The sequence below is a fragment of the Guillardia theta genome (genome assembly GCF_000315625.1).
Source record: "Guillardia theta CCMP2712 unplaced genomic scaffold GUITHscaffold_5, whole genome shotgun sequence".
Lineage (NCBI taxonomy): Eukaryota > Cryptophyceae > Pyrenomonadales > Geminigeraceae > Guillardia > Guillardia theta.
Window position 1 is genome coordinate 270,931 of NW_005434669.1, and position 14,867 is coordinate 285,797.

Below are 14,867 nucleotides of genomic sequence, written 5' to 3' on the forward strand. Positions count from 1 at the left end.
TCATTAATTGCTTCAAAAAAGAAAAAAGAATGAAATGTTTTAAAGAAGTAAGAAAAGTCTCGAGTGAGACGGGGGGGGGAACAGGACAAGACAGGAGAGGAGAGGAGAGGAGAGGAGAGGAGAGGAGATGAGAGGAGAGGAGAGGAGAGGAGAGGAGAGGAGAGGAGAGGAGAGGAGAGGAGAGGAGAGGAGAGGAGAGGAGAGGAGAGAGAAAGGAGAGGGGTCAGTGTAGGGTTTTCACTGTGGGAAAGAAAGAGAGAGGAGGGGAGGAAAGGAGATGAACAAGATGTTTTTGAACGACGAGATCATTGCATGAGAAGACCATACTTGACAGCATTCCAGATGAACTCGACTGAGTCAGCAGCGGAGAAGAGGAAAGCAGGTGAGATCTACTCTGCCATGCTGCCCCCCTACGTTTCGTGTTTCTGATGTGAAAATTGTTCAAAGATGAAGAAGAAGAGAGAGAGGAGCCGTCGAAGAAGCCTCGCCAGGAAGAAGATGGCGAGGAAGGTACATGTTGTTCCTCTTCGTCTTCTTCCGGCCCCTTTGACGCCCCATTGCTTGCAGACGACAATGCTGAGCAGGAGGGGAACGGTTCGAGAGAGCGATGGGACAGCGTGTCCGGTGACTGTTCCCAGCAGGAAAGAAGTTCCAAAAGCGCATGGTGTGCGTACAGATGGCGTACCTTGGGACAAACTACTCCGGGTTGCAGAAGTAACAAACAGACTCCATCTTCCCTGCCTTCCTCCTGACTTGTCCTCGTGTAGGAATCCAGGGCAGTCAACGATAGAAGGAGAGCTGGAAAGAGCTCTGCATGACTCCAAGTTCATCTCGGACCTCAACTTCGGGCATCAGAAGAAGGTGATAGGCTGTTGCAGATGTGAAGCCGCGGCACTTGCGCTGATGTTGCTCGTGAGTGGTGACCCGATGGTCTTGTGATGTGATTGGGCAGCGATGAACTGTTGATACGCTAATGTTGGTTTGCCTTGCGGAGATTGCTTGTAGATCTCAATTGTAGTTTCACTTGCTCATACGATACTTCTTCTTGGTAACTCGTTGATGTGACTTGAGTTGAAGGTTCATTGGAACAGAGCAGCCAGGACTGACAAAGGGGTTCATGCTCTGGGAAATGTCGTTGGACTCAAGCTCCTCATCAATCCTGATGTTGATATGGTGGAAGAAGTCAATAAACACCTCCCGTCAGGTAGAAGTTGCTGCTGATGCTGCTGCTGCTGCTGATGATGATGATGATGATGGTGATGGTGATGGTGATGGTGATGGTGATGGTGATGGTGATGGTGATGGTGATGAGATGGAGATGATGATAAAATCCGAAGGTTTGTGAGACCTACCTACGGTCGGTCTCGCCTTTCCTCGGTTTTATCTCTGTTCGTGCTCCATTGTGTGGCAAACATGTGCGATCATGCGCACAAGTGCATCTTCGCCGTTGCAGCAATGAAGATGTAAGAGCGGATGGGACGCGGGCGTGTTAGGATGACATGCTCGATCAAACGTCTGCCGACATGCTGCTGAACTTCGTGTTCATCTTTGAGCAGAGCAGCCGTTCTTGTGTAAATGTTCAGTGATGTTTGTTTTGTTGTCGTGGATGGAAGCTTTCTTTTCTTGATCATCGCAACTTGTTCATGTTGTGCCCACAAGTGCCAACATGAGAGCGAGATCAAGGAGATTTTTTGCACATGGGACGCGGGGATATCCGTCTTCTTGATATCTTCGATCAAACATTGGCAAATATGTTGCTCGTTCTGTTTGTCTTGACATTCCATGCCTTGACTTGTCCACCTCACAGACATTCGAGTACTTGACATAAAGAGAGTGACGAAATCGTTTCATGCTCAACAACTTGCAAATGGAAGACAATACCATGTGAGAGAGCTGATGCCTGACTCCTACACCTGTGAACTTGTTGTAGTATCTCATTCCAACCTTCGTGTTCGAATCCTGCGAAGCGCCGGAGACATCTGAGTTGATACCAGAAGGTTTGTCATGTTGTTAATGATGCCTTTTGCTTCGATGACGTAAGGTAGTGATGATGATTGCGGTCGATGTTCCTGTCGTGATGTACGTTTAATGGTGTGCATGTAATGAAGTAAATTTGATGATTCACGAGTAGTAGTGGTTGAGACGTTGAATGCATTGGACAGGAAAGACTGAAAATAACAAGAACTTCTGGGAAGGCTGCTCCAGGTTGCTTCATCTTTCACTGAGCAAACTGTCAATTGATGCGGTTGTGATTGCTCAGTTATACACCAACAGAGGAGGAGATCGCCAAGGCAAAAGATTTCAGAGTGACAGGTGCTTGTCCCTCATTTCCTCTCAGTGCTAGTCCAAACAACCTCTCAGCAGTGTTTCATGCTGTTCCCTTCTCAACTTGACATCTCAAACTCAATCTTCTTCCATGTTCACATGTTCTCCCCTCGCACTCGCGCTCGAACTTCAATGCTCTTTCTTCGTTGTCACCAATTTCATTCTAGATGATGTCGTCGAAAGGGTTTCAAAACTCCTTTCTCAGTACGTCGGTCTGCCATGTCGTCAGCACATCTGCCAGACCTCTGAATGGCTCAACAGGAACTCACTCGTTCCACAACTTCACCTCTGGAAAGAAGAAAGGAGACGCTGATGCGAAGCGATACATAGGTAGGTGTTGAGATCATAATTCATCCTTCCATGTCATCTCAGTATGTTATGCCAAGTTGTGACATGTCGTTTCCTCTTGTTTTCTCCGGCGTGTTTGTACAGTCTCTTTCAAAGTTGGGGAACGTGTCATCTTTGACGGCTATGAGTACCTGGAGCTGAGAGTCGAAGGTCAAAGCTTCCTGCTCCATCAGGTGAGAATGGTCAGTTCCCTGTTCGGTCTGAAAGTTGCTCAGATAAGGAAGATGATTGGACTTGTTGTATTCACAATCAGGTTGCAATGGCTCGGATGTTGTTGTTGCCGACGTTGCTGTTGCTTGTGCTTGCAGATGGTGATGTCATTTGTAATAGTGTGACAGAGATGTTGTTATGGAGATGGGACGGACGTGCATATTTGATAACCTTTATATCTGTCGTGTGCAGGTATAAATGCGATAACAAAGAGAAACTGAGCATCGTTTGGTCGGATAAGAAGGTCAGAATGCCGACGATCACGATAATCTAGACTTTAGGAGGAGGAGGAGGAGGAAGAGGAAGAGGAGGAGGAGGAGGAGGAGGAGGAGGAGGAGGAGGAGGAGGATCAGGAGAAGGAGGAGGATCAGGAGAAGGAGGAGGATCAGGAGGAGGATTAGGAGGGTCCCTCCTTGACTTTGTTGTTCAGGTTCATATTCCGCTAGTTCCCGGTGTCGGTTTGTTCTTGAACAAAGTTCTCTACCGCACTTACAACAAGTCGAATTCTTGTCATCCTCGTCTCCACGTGTTGACAAGGTGGATAGGACGAATAAACATCTCCAACCCCTCGACTTTGAAGATGTGAAGGTAACAACTTTGGATGTGATGATGTCTTGTTGAGAAGCAAGACAGGACAAGATCGAAGACTTCAAGACGAAGATGGTGCATATTGTTGCAATGTTTCCTCACAGCTCACTGACGCAATGAAGATGCTGCCGGAGATCGTTGCCAGGGAAAGGGACGATCATTGTACATTAAAGTGGTTGAATGAAATTAAGGTGAGGAGATTCTGACGCGAACTTGTTTGATCTGTTCTCAGGTCTTCTACAACTCATGGTTGTGATCGTGTGACACTAGGCGAAGATGGTAGAATTTGAATGAAACAAACCAGACAACGAAACAAACAGCTCAAGTTAGAGGTTTTCACAGGGACAACAGACTGCTGCTTGCTTTCTCGAACTGTTTGTTTCAAACTTGAAAAGTCGATCAGCATCTCCACGTCTCTTCTCCTCACTCCATGTCCGAGTCGTCGTCGCTTCCCTGCACCGCATCGTTGTCGTCGTCTTCCACCTCGTAGTCGAAGGCGTCGGCAGGGACCTGAGATGAAGATCAGTCGAGGAAGAACGAGATGATGAAGCAGACATGCTCGTCAACAAGAGGGAAAGAAAGAAGCCAGAAGGAGCGAAAGAACATGGAAGAGGGACGAGGTGGTGGAAGAGGGAGCAGAAGAAGTAAGGGGAAGCCAGGGAGGAGGGAGGAAGAGGAGCGAACAGGAAGATGAGGGGACAGGGACGGGGGTCACCTTGTAGAGGTTGACTGTGGGCCTGTTGGGGTCCTTGAGCATAAGGTACTTGCAGATGGGCGACTCGTCCACCGGCAGCTGCATCAGACGCTTCATCACCGTTGTCGCGATGCCCCAGATGTTCTCGATCTTGAGATCAATCTGTTCCACACGCCATCAGTTCCCCTGCTGTCTTCTTGCACCCCTCCTCTCTCCCTCTTCGTCTTCTTCCCCCTCTTTCCCTTCCTGTCTCCTCCCCCTCCATCCCCTCCTTTACGTCTGTCCTTCACCTGCTTTGCGAACTCCTCAGGCCTGTACAGCTGATTGTGGAGGACAAAGTGGGTGGTGTTGTCCCTGAAGAGAGCACATCAGAACTATCCCTCGACTCCTGCAATCAGCTCACTTGCTGTGAGCACGCGAAACGTATCCGATCTTGATGTAGTCCACTCCGGCAAGCAAGGCCTGCATGCACAATGAGCTTTGCACTAACGGATTTGCAGTCCACCTGGCAGGTCCAGCGAGCAAGCTTGTTCCTGTTGTTCTTAAGCTCGTTCGCAAGCACAGCCTACAAGCATGACGTCATCGCTCCTCCTCTCCCCTTCTCTTCGCCTACCGCGCGTTGAGACTCGAGCTTCTGCCTCCAGTCGATTCCGCTGGTCTTGGGGTCAAACTCGTTCCTGTGGCATCATGAGCGCAGCCTCTACTTCCGCTGAATGATCTCACAAGGCCTTGACTGTCAGAAGAGCATTCGATCCGTCCTTCGTTTGCATGACAGCATCCACCTATCATCATCCAGTCAGAGCGTCGCACCATGACCATCGTCAGGGTCTCACCTCACATCGAACCACCAGGGTCATGTCGTCATCGAGCTCAAACTTGCGATATCTGAAGGCCTTGCCAGGAGGCAATTGAGGGTCTTGTCCTCGCTGTAAACCAGTCAGTTTGACCTCTACTTACTCCCTCTCCGCCTCCTCTCCCACCTGCGACCAGGACTCGCGCAATGTCGCATCTCCCTTACTCATTTGCGCCTAATCTCAGTCAGCACCACAGCACCACAGCAACGTTCGTCTCAAGTACAGGGCTCTCCGACTTGTCAAGGTTCTGCTGCGAGTAGCAGTAGTTGATGTAGCCTGCCTCCGTCGCCTGGGATGTGGAAGTCAGTGCGACAGAGCTGTTGGTCAGCAGGCGCACCAAGGCAGTCATGCTATTCATGTTCTGATCCTTGAGATCATCATCGGGGGCATCCTTGAAGCCCTGTCAGTACCTCGTACTGCTGCATACTGGGAAAACAAACCTGGGCGGTCTCGTTGACTGTAGTGTCATAGACCGATGATCCCTGCAAGAACTTTCAGAACGAGCCGCGAATAGCTTTCTTAGTGGATGAGATCTGAACATTTTGTTTCCATGCCGTGATGTGAATTAAATACCTCGCGGATATCCAAGAAGATTGAAGATCCTACCAATGGATCAGACTGGAAGTCAAATTATGGTTGCTTAGTACCTGCTCTTTGAACGACCATGTCCCAAGAGATCACAGAGCGAGGGGCGGACATAAGAACAGCAAGAGCGATGTCGGTGGTAAAAATTTGAGCCTGACAATATCTTAGCTTCTGCATGCGTGCAGGCTTTGTCATGGCAATTGTGCACCTTGCCCTGGCTTGCAAGCTTCTTGATGACAGGGTCGTCGATGGAAGCGAGATGGAATGGCTTCGGCTCTTGCATCTTCTTGAGCTGGATTGCTATTGGTTCGCGTAAGTCAAGAATCTGTCGCTCAATAGAACTGACCCGTTCGCACTGATGCCTTGTCGATGGCTTTGCTCATGTTATATAGCGTGCCAACGAATGCGAGCTCTTCGGCACGAGGGTCTTCGTCCGCCTTCACATGGACGTCAGCTCGACATGTCAGAGAAGAGCACGATACAGACCTTCAGCTTCTCCATCTGAGGGAGAGACATGGTGAAGTCCTCCTGCGAACAAGACGTTAAACTCTCGGCGCGCTGCACGTACCGACAGTTCTTACGTTGCCTTTCTCGCCATCAAGTGCAGTCCACTCCGGCTTGACCTCAACAGAGGACACCCTGATTCTCTGGGGCTTATCCCTTCAGGAAAACGTCAGAACCTTTCCCGCTCCTGTCTCGCCACTCCACCTCCAAGAGTCGAAGCCACGATTCTGCATGCGAGCTCCCCTGTGTCGAAGTGAACCGAGGTCTTGAGCTCACCACAATGACACACACCTTGCTCCATAGCGACTGCGAGGGTCCTTCTGTGCAGGATGCTTCTGCTGCTGCGACTGACCATCCCTTCCTCGGTCAGACCATTGCGGTCCCTGGCCACGGAGCCCTCCACGCTGGTTGGTCATGCCAGGACGCCTGGAGCCTGCATAACAATCAGCAAGAGACGGACAGGAAACGATGTGTCATGACAACATACCTGGTCCCCACTTGGGTTTGGCTGTCGTCTTCGTGTCTACCAGGTGGAAGCCTTCATCGTCAACCTGCAGCAGCAGCAGCCATTCAATCCACACAAGTATATTGGCAGGCGATCCACGAGGATGGGATAGGATAATGATCGCACCTGCTCGATGACGAAAGGAGAGGCTTCTGTCTCCGCCCCTCCCTTGTTCCTAGTCCAGTGTTTCCCTGTCGCAATGCAGAGTGAGAAGATACGTAATCACTGCAAGATCACAGTTACTTTCGCGATCACGGGTGAAGATCCACTCGCAAGCTCTTCCAAGCCTGTCGTTCTTCGAGAACGGAGCATACGGAAGATACTTGAGCTTCTCTGGGCAAGAGTCGATTGTTGGACCCCAACCCGAGGCATTGTCGTTGATCTGCCATGACAAGAAAGGAATTCAATGCCAAGAGACACAACGATGAATTCTTGTTGGGTGTGGCTAATCTAAAGACACACGTCCTGAACCCTTTCTATTCTTGAATCAAAAAGTAAAAGGGCTACTTGAATGCATGGATGTATTAACATGTTCTCATACAGCATGTCTCATAGCAAAGCTGGTTGCATGTTCATTGCTGATTCAACTCGCTCACTCGCCATTGTCGCCTCATCCCCTCCCACTTTACCTGCGGCAGAGCGAAAGACGCCATGCGACACGTGGCGATACCAGACAACCCGCTTAATAACCAGCGTATAGTCTAAAATAACATAATTAAGTGCTATTTTTAGCCGATATAGCTAATTTCACAGGAAAGATCATCTTTCTTAAGTATGTCTTCTGTCTTTTTAAATAATCTATTTATGTCTCTGAGGTGAGGGCGAATATTGTACCTTTGATATATCACCCCTTCTTTTCACCTGAATTGTTCTCAATCCTTGTGGGTACCCTACCCCTGCTGTGTTTTACCACCCCTAATTCCCCCCGGCCTCCGGGTTTGCCACCCTACCCTCAAGATGGGATAAGTACAGTACCCATCCTCAGAAACTACCGAGTAACTAACTTTCAGTACCTACTTTACCACTGTACCTACCCCCCCTTTTGCTGATCAAACAAGCTAACCCCTACTTCTTAGTGCCAAGGTACCCCTACCCCCCTCCTGGACGATTCATCCGGTGTAGTCTCAGTTCGCCTGGATTTTCGAGAAGCCATGGCAGACGTGTTGCCGCTCTCAGAGGTACCTCCTCTTCCCGCCATCGACTGCAAGCCCTTGCTCGACGACAAGAAGGTCAGAGAAAACTTCATCAACGTGCAAGCTAGCACAGACGAAGATGCCTGGAAGGATGCCGGTTGCTGCCTCTTAGGGTATCCCTGCAATATGCTTTACAACTACAGTGACATGCATGAAACCATGAAGTTTCACCTCAACAACGTGGGCGACCCTTACAGAGGATCAAATTATCGCATTAATTCCATGGAGATTGAAAAGGATGTCCTTGATTTCTTCGCAAAGCACTGGCATGTCGAAGAGGAGTATTGGGGCTACATCACATCATCGGGGACCGAAGGTAACATGGAAGGGCTTTACATAGGCAGAGAACGTTTCCCCGAGGGAATTCTATACCTGTCCAAAGACAGCCATTACTCTATATTCAAGATTGCGAGGTTGTTTCGGATGAAATTCCAGGTTGTCAATTCTCGGGAGAATGGTGAAATGGATTACACAGAATTTGAGCAGCTGATCCAACAAAACGCGGGTGTCCCTGCGATCATCAATGCGAACATTGGAACAACCATGAAGGGAGCTGTTGATGACATCGGGAAGATCGCAGAGATTCTCACCAAGTACAACACCGAATTCCATATCCATGCCGACGGCGCGCTGATGGGTTTTGTGCTGCCCTACATCTACAATAACCTTTCCTTCAAGAGGCACATCAACAGTATAGCAATATCTGGTCATAAGTTTCTCGGAACTCCGTTTCCTTGTGGCGTATTCGTCACGGAGAAGAAATTCCGTTCCCTGATAGAAAACAGGATCGACTATATTGATTCGGTCGATGATACCATTCTGGGGTCAAGGAATGGACATGCTCCCTTGTTCCTGAAGCACATCATCACGGTGAAGCAGAACAAAGGATTCAAGGAGGATGTCTTCCGGTGCTTGTATCTTGCTCAGTGGCTGGTGAATCGCATGCAGAGTCTGGGGATCGACGCATGGATGAATGATCTCTCTATCACAGTGATCTTCCCCCGGCCAGCAGAGATTGTCGTCAAGAGGTGGCAGCTCGCGTCGAATGGCAATCTCTCCCATGTGGTTGTAATGCCGCATGTCACACAAGAGATGCTGGAGGTGTTCTTGAAGGAGTATCTCGCAAACCCTTCTCCCTCCTAGCCGCCCACTTGCCAGTCGGATGCAGACAACCCGATGTAATTTCCCCACAAGATCCTCTTTGAACCATGAACTGATGGAATGAAAGACTCGTGATATCTGGCTTGTTCGTATACCTACGTCTCTACGGGCTGAACCTCTCACTGAACTTACCGAATACACTGTCGGAGGCTCTGGATGGCAGAGCTGATCTAGCTCACTATCCTTCCAAGTTCTCGGAGTTCGGGCCAGTGCAAGAAGGTGCTGCCGTGCCGACGTGTATCTGCAGTTCCTCCTGATAACTTGAACCAGTCCATTCCGGCACCGGGCGAGATCGTGTGGCTTCGCCGAGGCTGATGTCGGAGTCCGAACACTCGAAAGACTCCCGTTCTGTAGCCCGGGGGACGGGAGAATCCCGACTCGAAATTCCTCACTATGTGGCTTTATATGGCTTTATATACCCCCGTACCTGCAGGGTTGTTAATTAAAAACAGCTTGTGGATCAAGGAGGGTGGGGTGTCCTGAGAGTGACGACGTTCGAGCATCTTGAAACATGAAGGTAGGAGGATACCTCAAAAGACAAGGTGAGAATCATAGAGAAAATGATGGGTGAGGGTGATAAGGGGAATGTCAAAGTTGTGGCCTAAAAGTTGTTTTTGTGCACAAAGGGGGTGGGGTAGAACCGCCCGCTGCTAGATGAGAACACTGACATATATTGACTCCCCATGAGATAGTCTGAAAATAATTTAGTAATCAAATATTAGTATAGAAAAGCTTAGTCACAAACCCACAAATTATTCCTCCAGTTGACGGAAGGGGGAGGGGGAGGGGACATGGATTTGAGATTAAGAGCTGACTTAGAAAACCCGCAAGCTTGGGGTGTGTGGAGGAATCTCACGATTTGAGTGGGGACGTTGTCGGGGAGATGGCGGACATGGCAAGAGCGGCGTCAGGCGGCAATGGTGGCGGGAAAGTGATAGACTTCAGTAAGAGGAGAGAGAATTCGAACGTCGATTATGCTGATCATGTGGACATTGATGGGTTTCCCCTTCGAAGGCATGTCATCCCAACCTCACCCAGCAACAGCCGTCGTAGTTTGCTTGCAGATGTTTCTGGGGGCACCTCCGAGAGCGAGGAGGCGTCTGATGATGAGAAGAAGAAAAGCTTATATTCGGATGACAACTCGAAAGAAGACAATGAGATTCAGATGAGCCCTCCTCGCGTTCCTGCGCAGCACATGGAGCAGCAGACAATAACACCGGTCCCGGCGAAACTTTTCGGTCTGTTTGCCATGAACTACTACAGGTCTATGTGGGCTTTCTGTATTCTAGTCTCTTTCTCAACAGCAATTGCTGTATATTGCATTGACAACATCTCGTTTGTCGATAGTCTGTTCGTCGCAACCTCCGCATACACGGGTTCAGGTCTTTCCACTATCCCAATGAAAGCTATGTCCAACGGATCCTTCGTTGCTCTCTACGTCGGGATGACGCTGGGGGGGCCTGTCTTCCTCCTCTTACCCCCTCTCATCTACAGAATTCTTGTGTTCTACTCGCTGCAGCCATCGGTCGAGGAGTTCCTGGCGTCCCAGAAGGGCAAGTTCCTCCCTCAAGCCCAGCGATTGATCGGGCTGGTCAGCGAGAGGAGGGCACAGGTGCGAGGTTTGAACATGCTGCTCGTCGCTCTCGTTTTCTACCTCCTCTTCTTCCTATGGGGAGGGCTTGGCCTCCTCTACCTCGCCATCTCCTCCCACCCGAAGTTGCAGGAGCTCAAGGACAGAGGGTTCAACAACTTTTGGTATACGGTCTTCCTGGGCACGAGCGCCTTCTGCAACTGCGGCTTCACCTTGACTTCGGATCAGCTCTACAGCATGCAGACGTGGACGACTTCCTACCTCCTCCTCTCCCTCCTCGCGCTCGCGGGGAACACGTTCGCTCCCATCTTCCTGAGGGCTATCCTCTGGCTCATGTACAAGTTTGCCAGCTTCCTGCGGCTGGACAAGGACGGGATCAGATACGCTCTCGACCATCCTCGGCAGGTTAGTGTTGAAGAGGATGGTGATGGTGCGGGGCTGACTTGTTGATGCAGATGACGACGTTCTTGTTCGACGTGCGGCAAACTAGAATGCTCTTCCTCATCCTTGTCGTGATCAACATCGTTCAGTACGTCGCATTCCTTGCCACCTGCCTCCACCGCTCGAGGCTTCGGACCCAGTTGAGTCCTCTACAGATAGCAGGAGCAGGATTCTTCCAGACCGTCTCCACCAGATCGGCAGGGCTGCAGATCTTCGACATGAACGACCTCAACCAGGGCATGCCTGTGCTCTACATCTTCATGATGTACCTCTCCTCCGCTCCCTTCGTCAGCAGGATGTACATCTCCGAGGAGAACCTCGACGAGGACGGGCAGAGTCGCCCAGCCGTGCTGACGGTCCAGGACGCGCAGGGGAAATTCCTGCGGGAGTACCTCATGCGCCACCTCTCCTTCCTCTTCGCAGGCTTCATGCTGCTCTGCTTCACCCACGACTCCGAAGTCTCCCTGGACGGCCAGCCGGTCGGCCCCTTCCCCCTCATCTTCGAGCTCGTGTCCGCCTACGGCAGCGTCGGCCTGTCCATGGGAGCGCCAGGGCAGCCGTACAGCCTGTCGGGCGAGATGTCGACGCTGGGGAAGACCATCATCATCGTTGCCATGTTCCTCGGTAAGCACCGAGGCCTCCCGACGCACACGGACATGGTGCTCAACTTTCGGCACATGCACTTGAGGAAGCAGCTGCTGCTGGCGAAGGAGGAGGCAGGGATCAAGGTGTCATGGAGCTGGTTCGAGTTCGACACCCGGCTCATCCGCGTCCCCAGCATGGACCTCAGGAGATACTTCGATCGCTCGCAAAAGGTGCGATCAAGAGGGATAGAGACAGCCTCCATGGCAGGAGAGAGGGCTCCAGGCGCGCCTCCTTCCCTGTCCCCTGTCCCCGAGGACAGCCCCTACGTGGACACCAGCGCTGCTGCTGCCATGCACCTACTGCACTGGAACCCCAACCGCCCTCGCTTCATCCCCAAGAGCATGGACATTTCACCACTGCTCCGCCCCCGCAGCTTAGAGGAGGCGAACATGGAGGTGTTTCCTCCCCTGGACCTGCGTTATCTCAGCGACACGGACTCGAGCAGAGCAGAATCCGAGACGGCATCCAACTATCCTAACAATGAGGATCGTGTGGAGGAGGAGGAGGTGATGGAGGAGGAGGCGGGTGCTGGAGGAATCTTGTCAAGCTCTCTCCTCAACAAGACCACCTTGCGCAAGTTTGTCACAGGAGCATGGAACGCAATCTGGGAGCCGAGGTTGGACGTTCTCCACACAGACCAGCAGGTCCGGCACGAGGACCTTATGTCTTCGGACCCCTTCTTCAACAAGCTCATGCTCGACCGCCTTGCTGCGGAGGAGAGCCTTTCCTTCATGCTCCCCTCCTCGGATCCCAACCTTCCCAGGAACTATCATTCCCTCGACATCACCGACAAAGTCCCTTCCTTCCGCATGAGGAAGTCAAAGTTGAGCGACGCCGCGTCTGTGTGAGAGCCAACGACCTTTCTTCTCGACGTTGAGATTTTTGACTTGAGATGTTCTCAACGTTGGATATATTCTTTCAGAACCATGAGTTTTGCTCTATCAACCACCATTTTTGCGATTGGAGCTTATCAATAAATTCTGCTTGTCTTCGAGGCATGCACGAACCTTGTTTGAATTATGTTTTATCATATATTGTTCGTTTGCTTTACATCGATCATCTTCACTGGCAGAGGCCAAGTCGCCGAAACTCATCATCTACAAACTTCTTCACATCAGTCGCGCACTTGTAGAAGACCTGTGTCCACAAGTCAACAAGAAAGAATGCACGTCGTTCGATCTCACCGATTCTTTTGGGTTGTAAGTTTTGCAGTTATCGCACATCAAGTTGATATCTGCCATGAACATTTCCTTTGTCTCTGTTTCGCCGCTTGTAAGCTCCACAAGACATCTCACGATTCACAAATCTTTGAAACTCACTGTAGAATCCCTTGTCAAGTCGAACCCTCATCGCAGACAAGTCAATGGGATCTTTGATGACATCGTGATAGTCAGGAACGTCTTCTGCTCTGACCGGCTCAAGAAAGGGCCAGGCTTGATCGTACTGACGTTGTATGTGTCACAGCCCACAGCAAACGAACCGGTTGCACTTCACCTTCGTAGTGTTTGCAAGGATTTCATTCAGAGTTTGCTTCAGCAGTTCAGCGTTGGATTCTCTTTCCTGGACCAAAAGCGTCACAAACAGGAGGGATAAGGAGTAGAGCCAGACAGTCATCAATCCCCGGCCCTGTAGGTGAGATGCAGCGGAAAAACCTGATAAAACTCAGTCAAATGTCTTTTCAGCGCGGGACCTGATTGCTGAGCGTTGAAACAGGACATTTCATCGGTAAACTTTCAACTCCACATCATCACACCCCTCATGCAACAACATGCTGCAAGCCATGTTACCCACCTCCCTCAAGAACGCCCGGAATGCTCTCTAGTTCAATGCTCTGCCAAGGATTTTCAGTCAGAAGCGTGCTCAGGTATGAGATCTGATGAGAGCCAGGAAGTCTTACATCCTTCCCTTCTTTGAAACAGTTGAGTCCCGGATAAACAATGTCATGCCTGGTCAACTGAGATATCTTGTCCTCTACCGCCTTGCGCTGCCGTTTCACCATGGAAGGGATCTCAAGATAATCTATGTGCGGGTTGATGTAACACTCCATGAGCGTTCCGCCCTCATAATCTTTGATGTTTGGCGCCCATCTATCTCTATGCATGCTGATCTGCATGTGAAAGCCCTGCTTCTTGAAGTAGCCAATGGCATAGTTATCGGCATATGTTACAAAGTGGTCCAGGTTGTCCCTTGTCTTACAGTAGTGTTTCGTTTGGTTCATCAATCTCGTGCCATACCCCCTGACTTGCTGTTCTGTGCTCACCGCACAAAATGCAATCTCTCCCAACTTCTGCTCGTAGTAAGGACGGTAGCAGATCCCCCCAATGGCCTTCTGGACTCCGTCAACGGTCTTTATAGCACAGATAGACTTGTGGTTTTTGTCGAAGACGAGACGAACGATGTACTCCTTGGGCATCTTAGGGAGCTGCGTCCCAAAGATTTCCTTCAGCTCGCACAGAAATCGAAGGCTTGTGGGTCTGCCATCGTTCCACACACACTTGAAATGCAAAATCCCTGCTTCCTCCTCCTGCTTTGCTGTGAAGTCTCTGGATTTGATCTCTGCCTCTTCCGCCGTCGCTGTACCTGCTACTGCTCCTGCTCCTGCTCCTGCTCCTGCAACCCCTGATGCTGCTACCATTCCTACTGTAGCTGCTCCTGCTCCTGCTCCTGCTCCTGCTCCTGCTCCTGCTCCTGCTCCTGCTCCTGCTCCTGCTCCTGCTCCTTCAGTCCTCCCTCGCTTGTTGTCGGACATGGGCGGGCAGGCTAGAGGAGATCGCTTACCAAACTCTCTTATCTTACCCCTACCATCACCTACCCCCACCCCCTTCATAAAGTTTCTCAGTATCTTCGATACTGAGAAATCACCCCTACTCACATTTCATAACCCCTCCCCATCAAACTAATTATACCCGTTACGGTCGTTACACATGCCCTTGGCCGGGAACTTCACTGCTGAGTGCGTCCCGGAGTCCGAGTCCGGGCCGGTTTCCGACCGTTCAAGGGCCGGGACCCGGGCTCCCGGTCCAGGCCAGCTCAGCCTGCAGTGGCGGCTGAGAGCGGCCCCCGTCATCGCCGGGCATGAGTTTCAGCCTACGGTGGAGAACGATCTCAAAAGGAGAACTTTTACTATGATGATTACTTTTAACGGTGCATTCACCACCATCCGTTTTTACTTTTAACAGCGGCGTGATGATTTACATAATCGGGCCGCCACGGTACTTGGCCT

At 50.7% G+C, this 14,867-nt stretch overlaps 5 protein-coding genes across 5 annotated transcripts; 3 read left to right on the forward strand and 2 right to left on the reverse strand.

Annotated features, from left to right (window-relative positions):
- Window positions 1-342: 342 nt before the first annotated feature.
- On the forward strand, window positions 343-3,727 carry GUITHDRAFT_132703 (hypothetical protein; the record flags this gene model as incomplete). The annotated part of the gene is made up of 16 exons (XM_005840521.1): window positions 343-382; window positions 448-510; window positions 585-624; window positions 768-861; window positions 1,078-1,204; window positions 1,808-1,884; window positions 1,931-1,997; window positions 2,163-2,205; window positions 2,261-2,313; window positions 2,587-2,655; window positions 2,758-2,846; window positions 3,004-3,075; window positions 3,314-3,420; window positions 3,513-3,546; window positions 3,594-3,662; window positions 3,704-3,727. The coding sequence occupies 16 exons, from the start codon at window positions 343-345 to the stop codon at window positions 3,725-3,727; spliced, it is 1,068 nt and encodes a 355-aa protein (XP_005840578.1).
- Window positions 3,728-3,894: 167 nt separating this feature from the next.
- On the reverse strand, window positions 3,895-7,266 carry GUITHDRAFT_100583 (translation initiation factor 3, subunit D; the record flags this gene model as incomplete). Its single annotated transcript, XM_005840522.1, has 24 exons — window positions 3,895-3,981; window positions 4,187-4,327; window positions 4,456-4,519; window positions 4,569-4,627; window positions 4,671-4,730; window positions 4,779-4,842; window positions 4,889-4,947; window positions 4,999-5,091; window positions 5,146-5,193; window positions 5,243-5,308; window positions 5,357-5,410; window positions 5,460-5,501; window positions 5,593-5,621; window positions 5,667-5,757; window positions 5,813-5,904; window positions 5,951-6,041; window positions 6,091-6,132; window positions 6,186-6,264; window positions 6,313-6,351; window positions 6,400-6,541; window positions 6,596-6,659; window positions 6,740-6,804; window positions 6,851-6,995; window positions 7,210-7,266. 24 exons carry the CDS (start codon window positions 7,264-7,266, stop codon window positions 3,895-3,897), a joined length of 1,773 nt encoding a protein of 590 aa, XP_005840579.1.
- A 666-nt stretch (window positions 7,267-7,932) lies between these two features.
- On the forward strand, window positions 7,933-8,949 carry GUITHDRAFT_156940 (hypothetical protein; the record flags this gene model as incomplete). The annotated part of the gene is made up of 1 exon (XM_005840523.1): window positions 7,933-8,949. One exon carries the CDS (start codon window positions 7,933-7,935, stop codon window positions 8,947-8,949), a length of 1,017 nt encoding a protein of 338 aa, XP_005840580.1.
- A 901-nt stretch (window positions 8,950-9,850) lies between these two features.
- Window positions 9,851-12,492, forward strand: GUITHDRAFT_132706 (hypothetical protein; the record flags this gene model as incomplete). Its single annotated transcript, XM_005840524.1, has 2 exons — window positions 9,851-10,963; window positions 11,014-12,492. The coding sequence occupies 2 exons, from the start codon at window positions 9,851-9,853 to the stop codon at window positions 12,490-12,492; spliced, it is 2,592 nt and encodes an 863-aa protein (XP_005840581.1).
- A 214-nt stretch (window positions 12,493-12,706) lies between these two features.
- GUITHDRAFT_132707 (hypothetical protein) lies at window positions 12,707-14,279 on the reverse strand (the record flags this gene model as incomplete). The annotated part of the gene is made up of 7 exons (XM_005840525.1): window positions 12,707-12,781; window positions 12,829-12,902; window positions 12,964-13,087; window positions 13,139-13,204; window positions 13,297-13,334; window positions 13,436-13,475; window positions 13,542-14,279. 7 exons carry the CDS (start codon window positions 14,277-14,279, stop codon window positions 12,707-12,709), a joined length of 1,155 nt encoding a protein of 384 aa, XP_005840582.1.
- Between the last annotated feature and the right edge of the window lie 588 nt (window positions 14,280-14,867).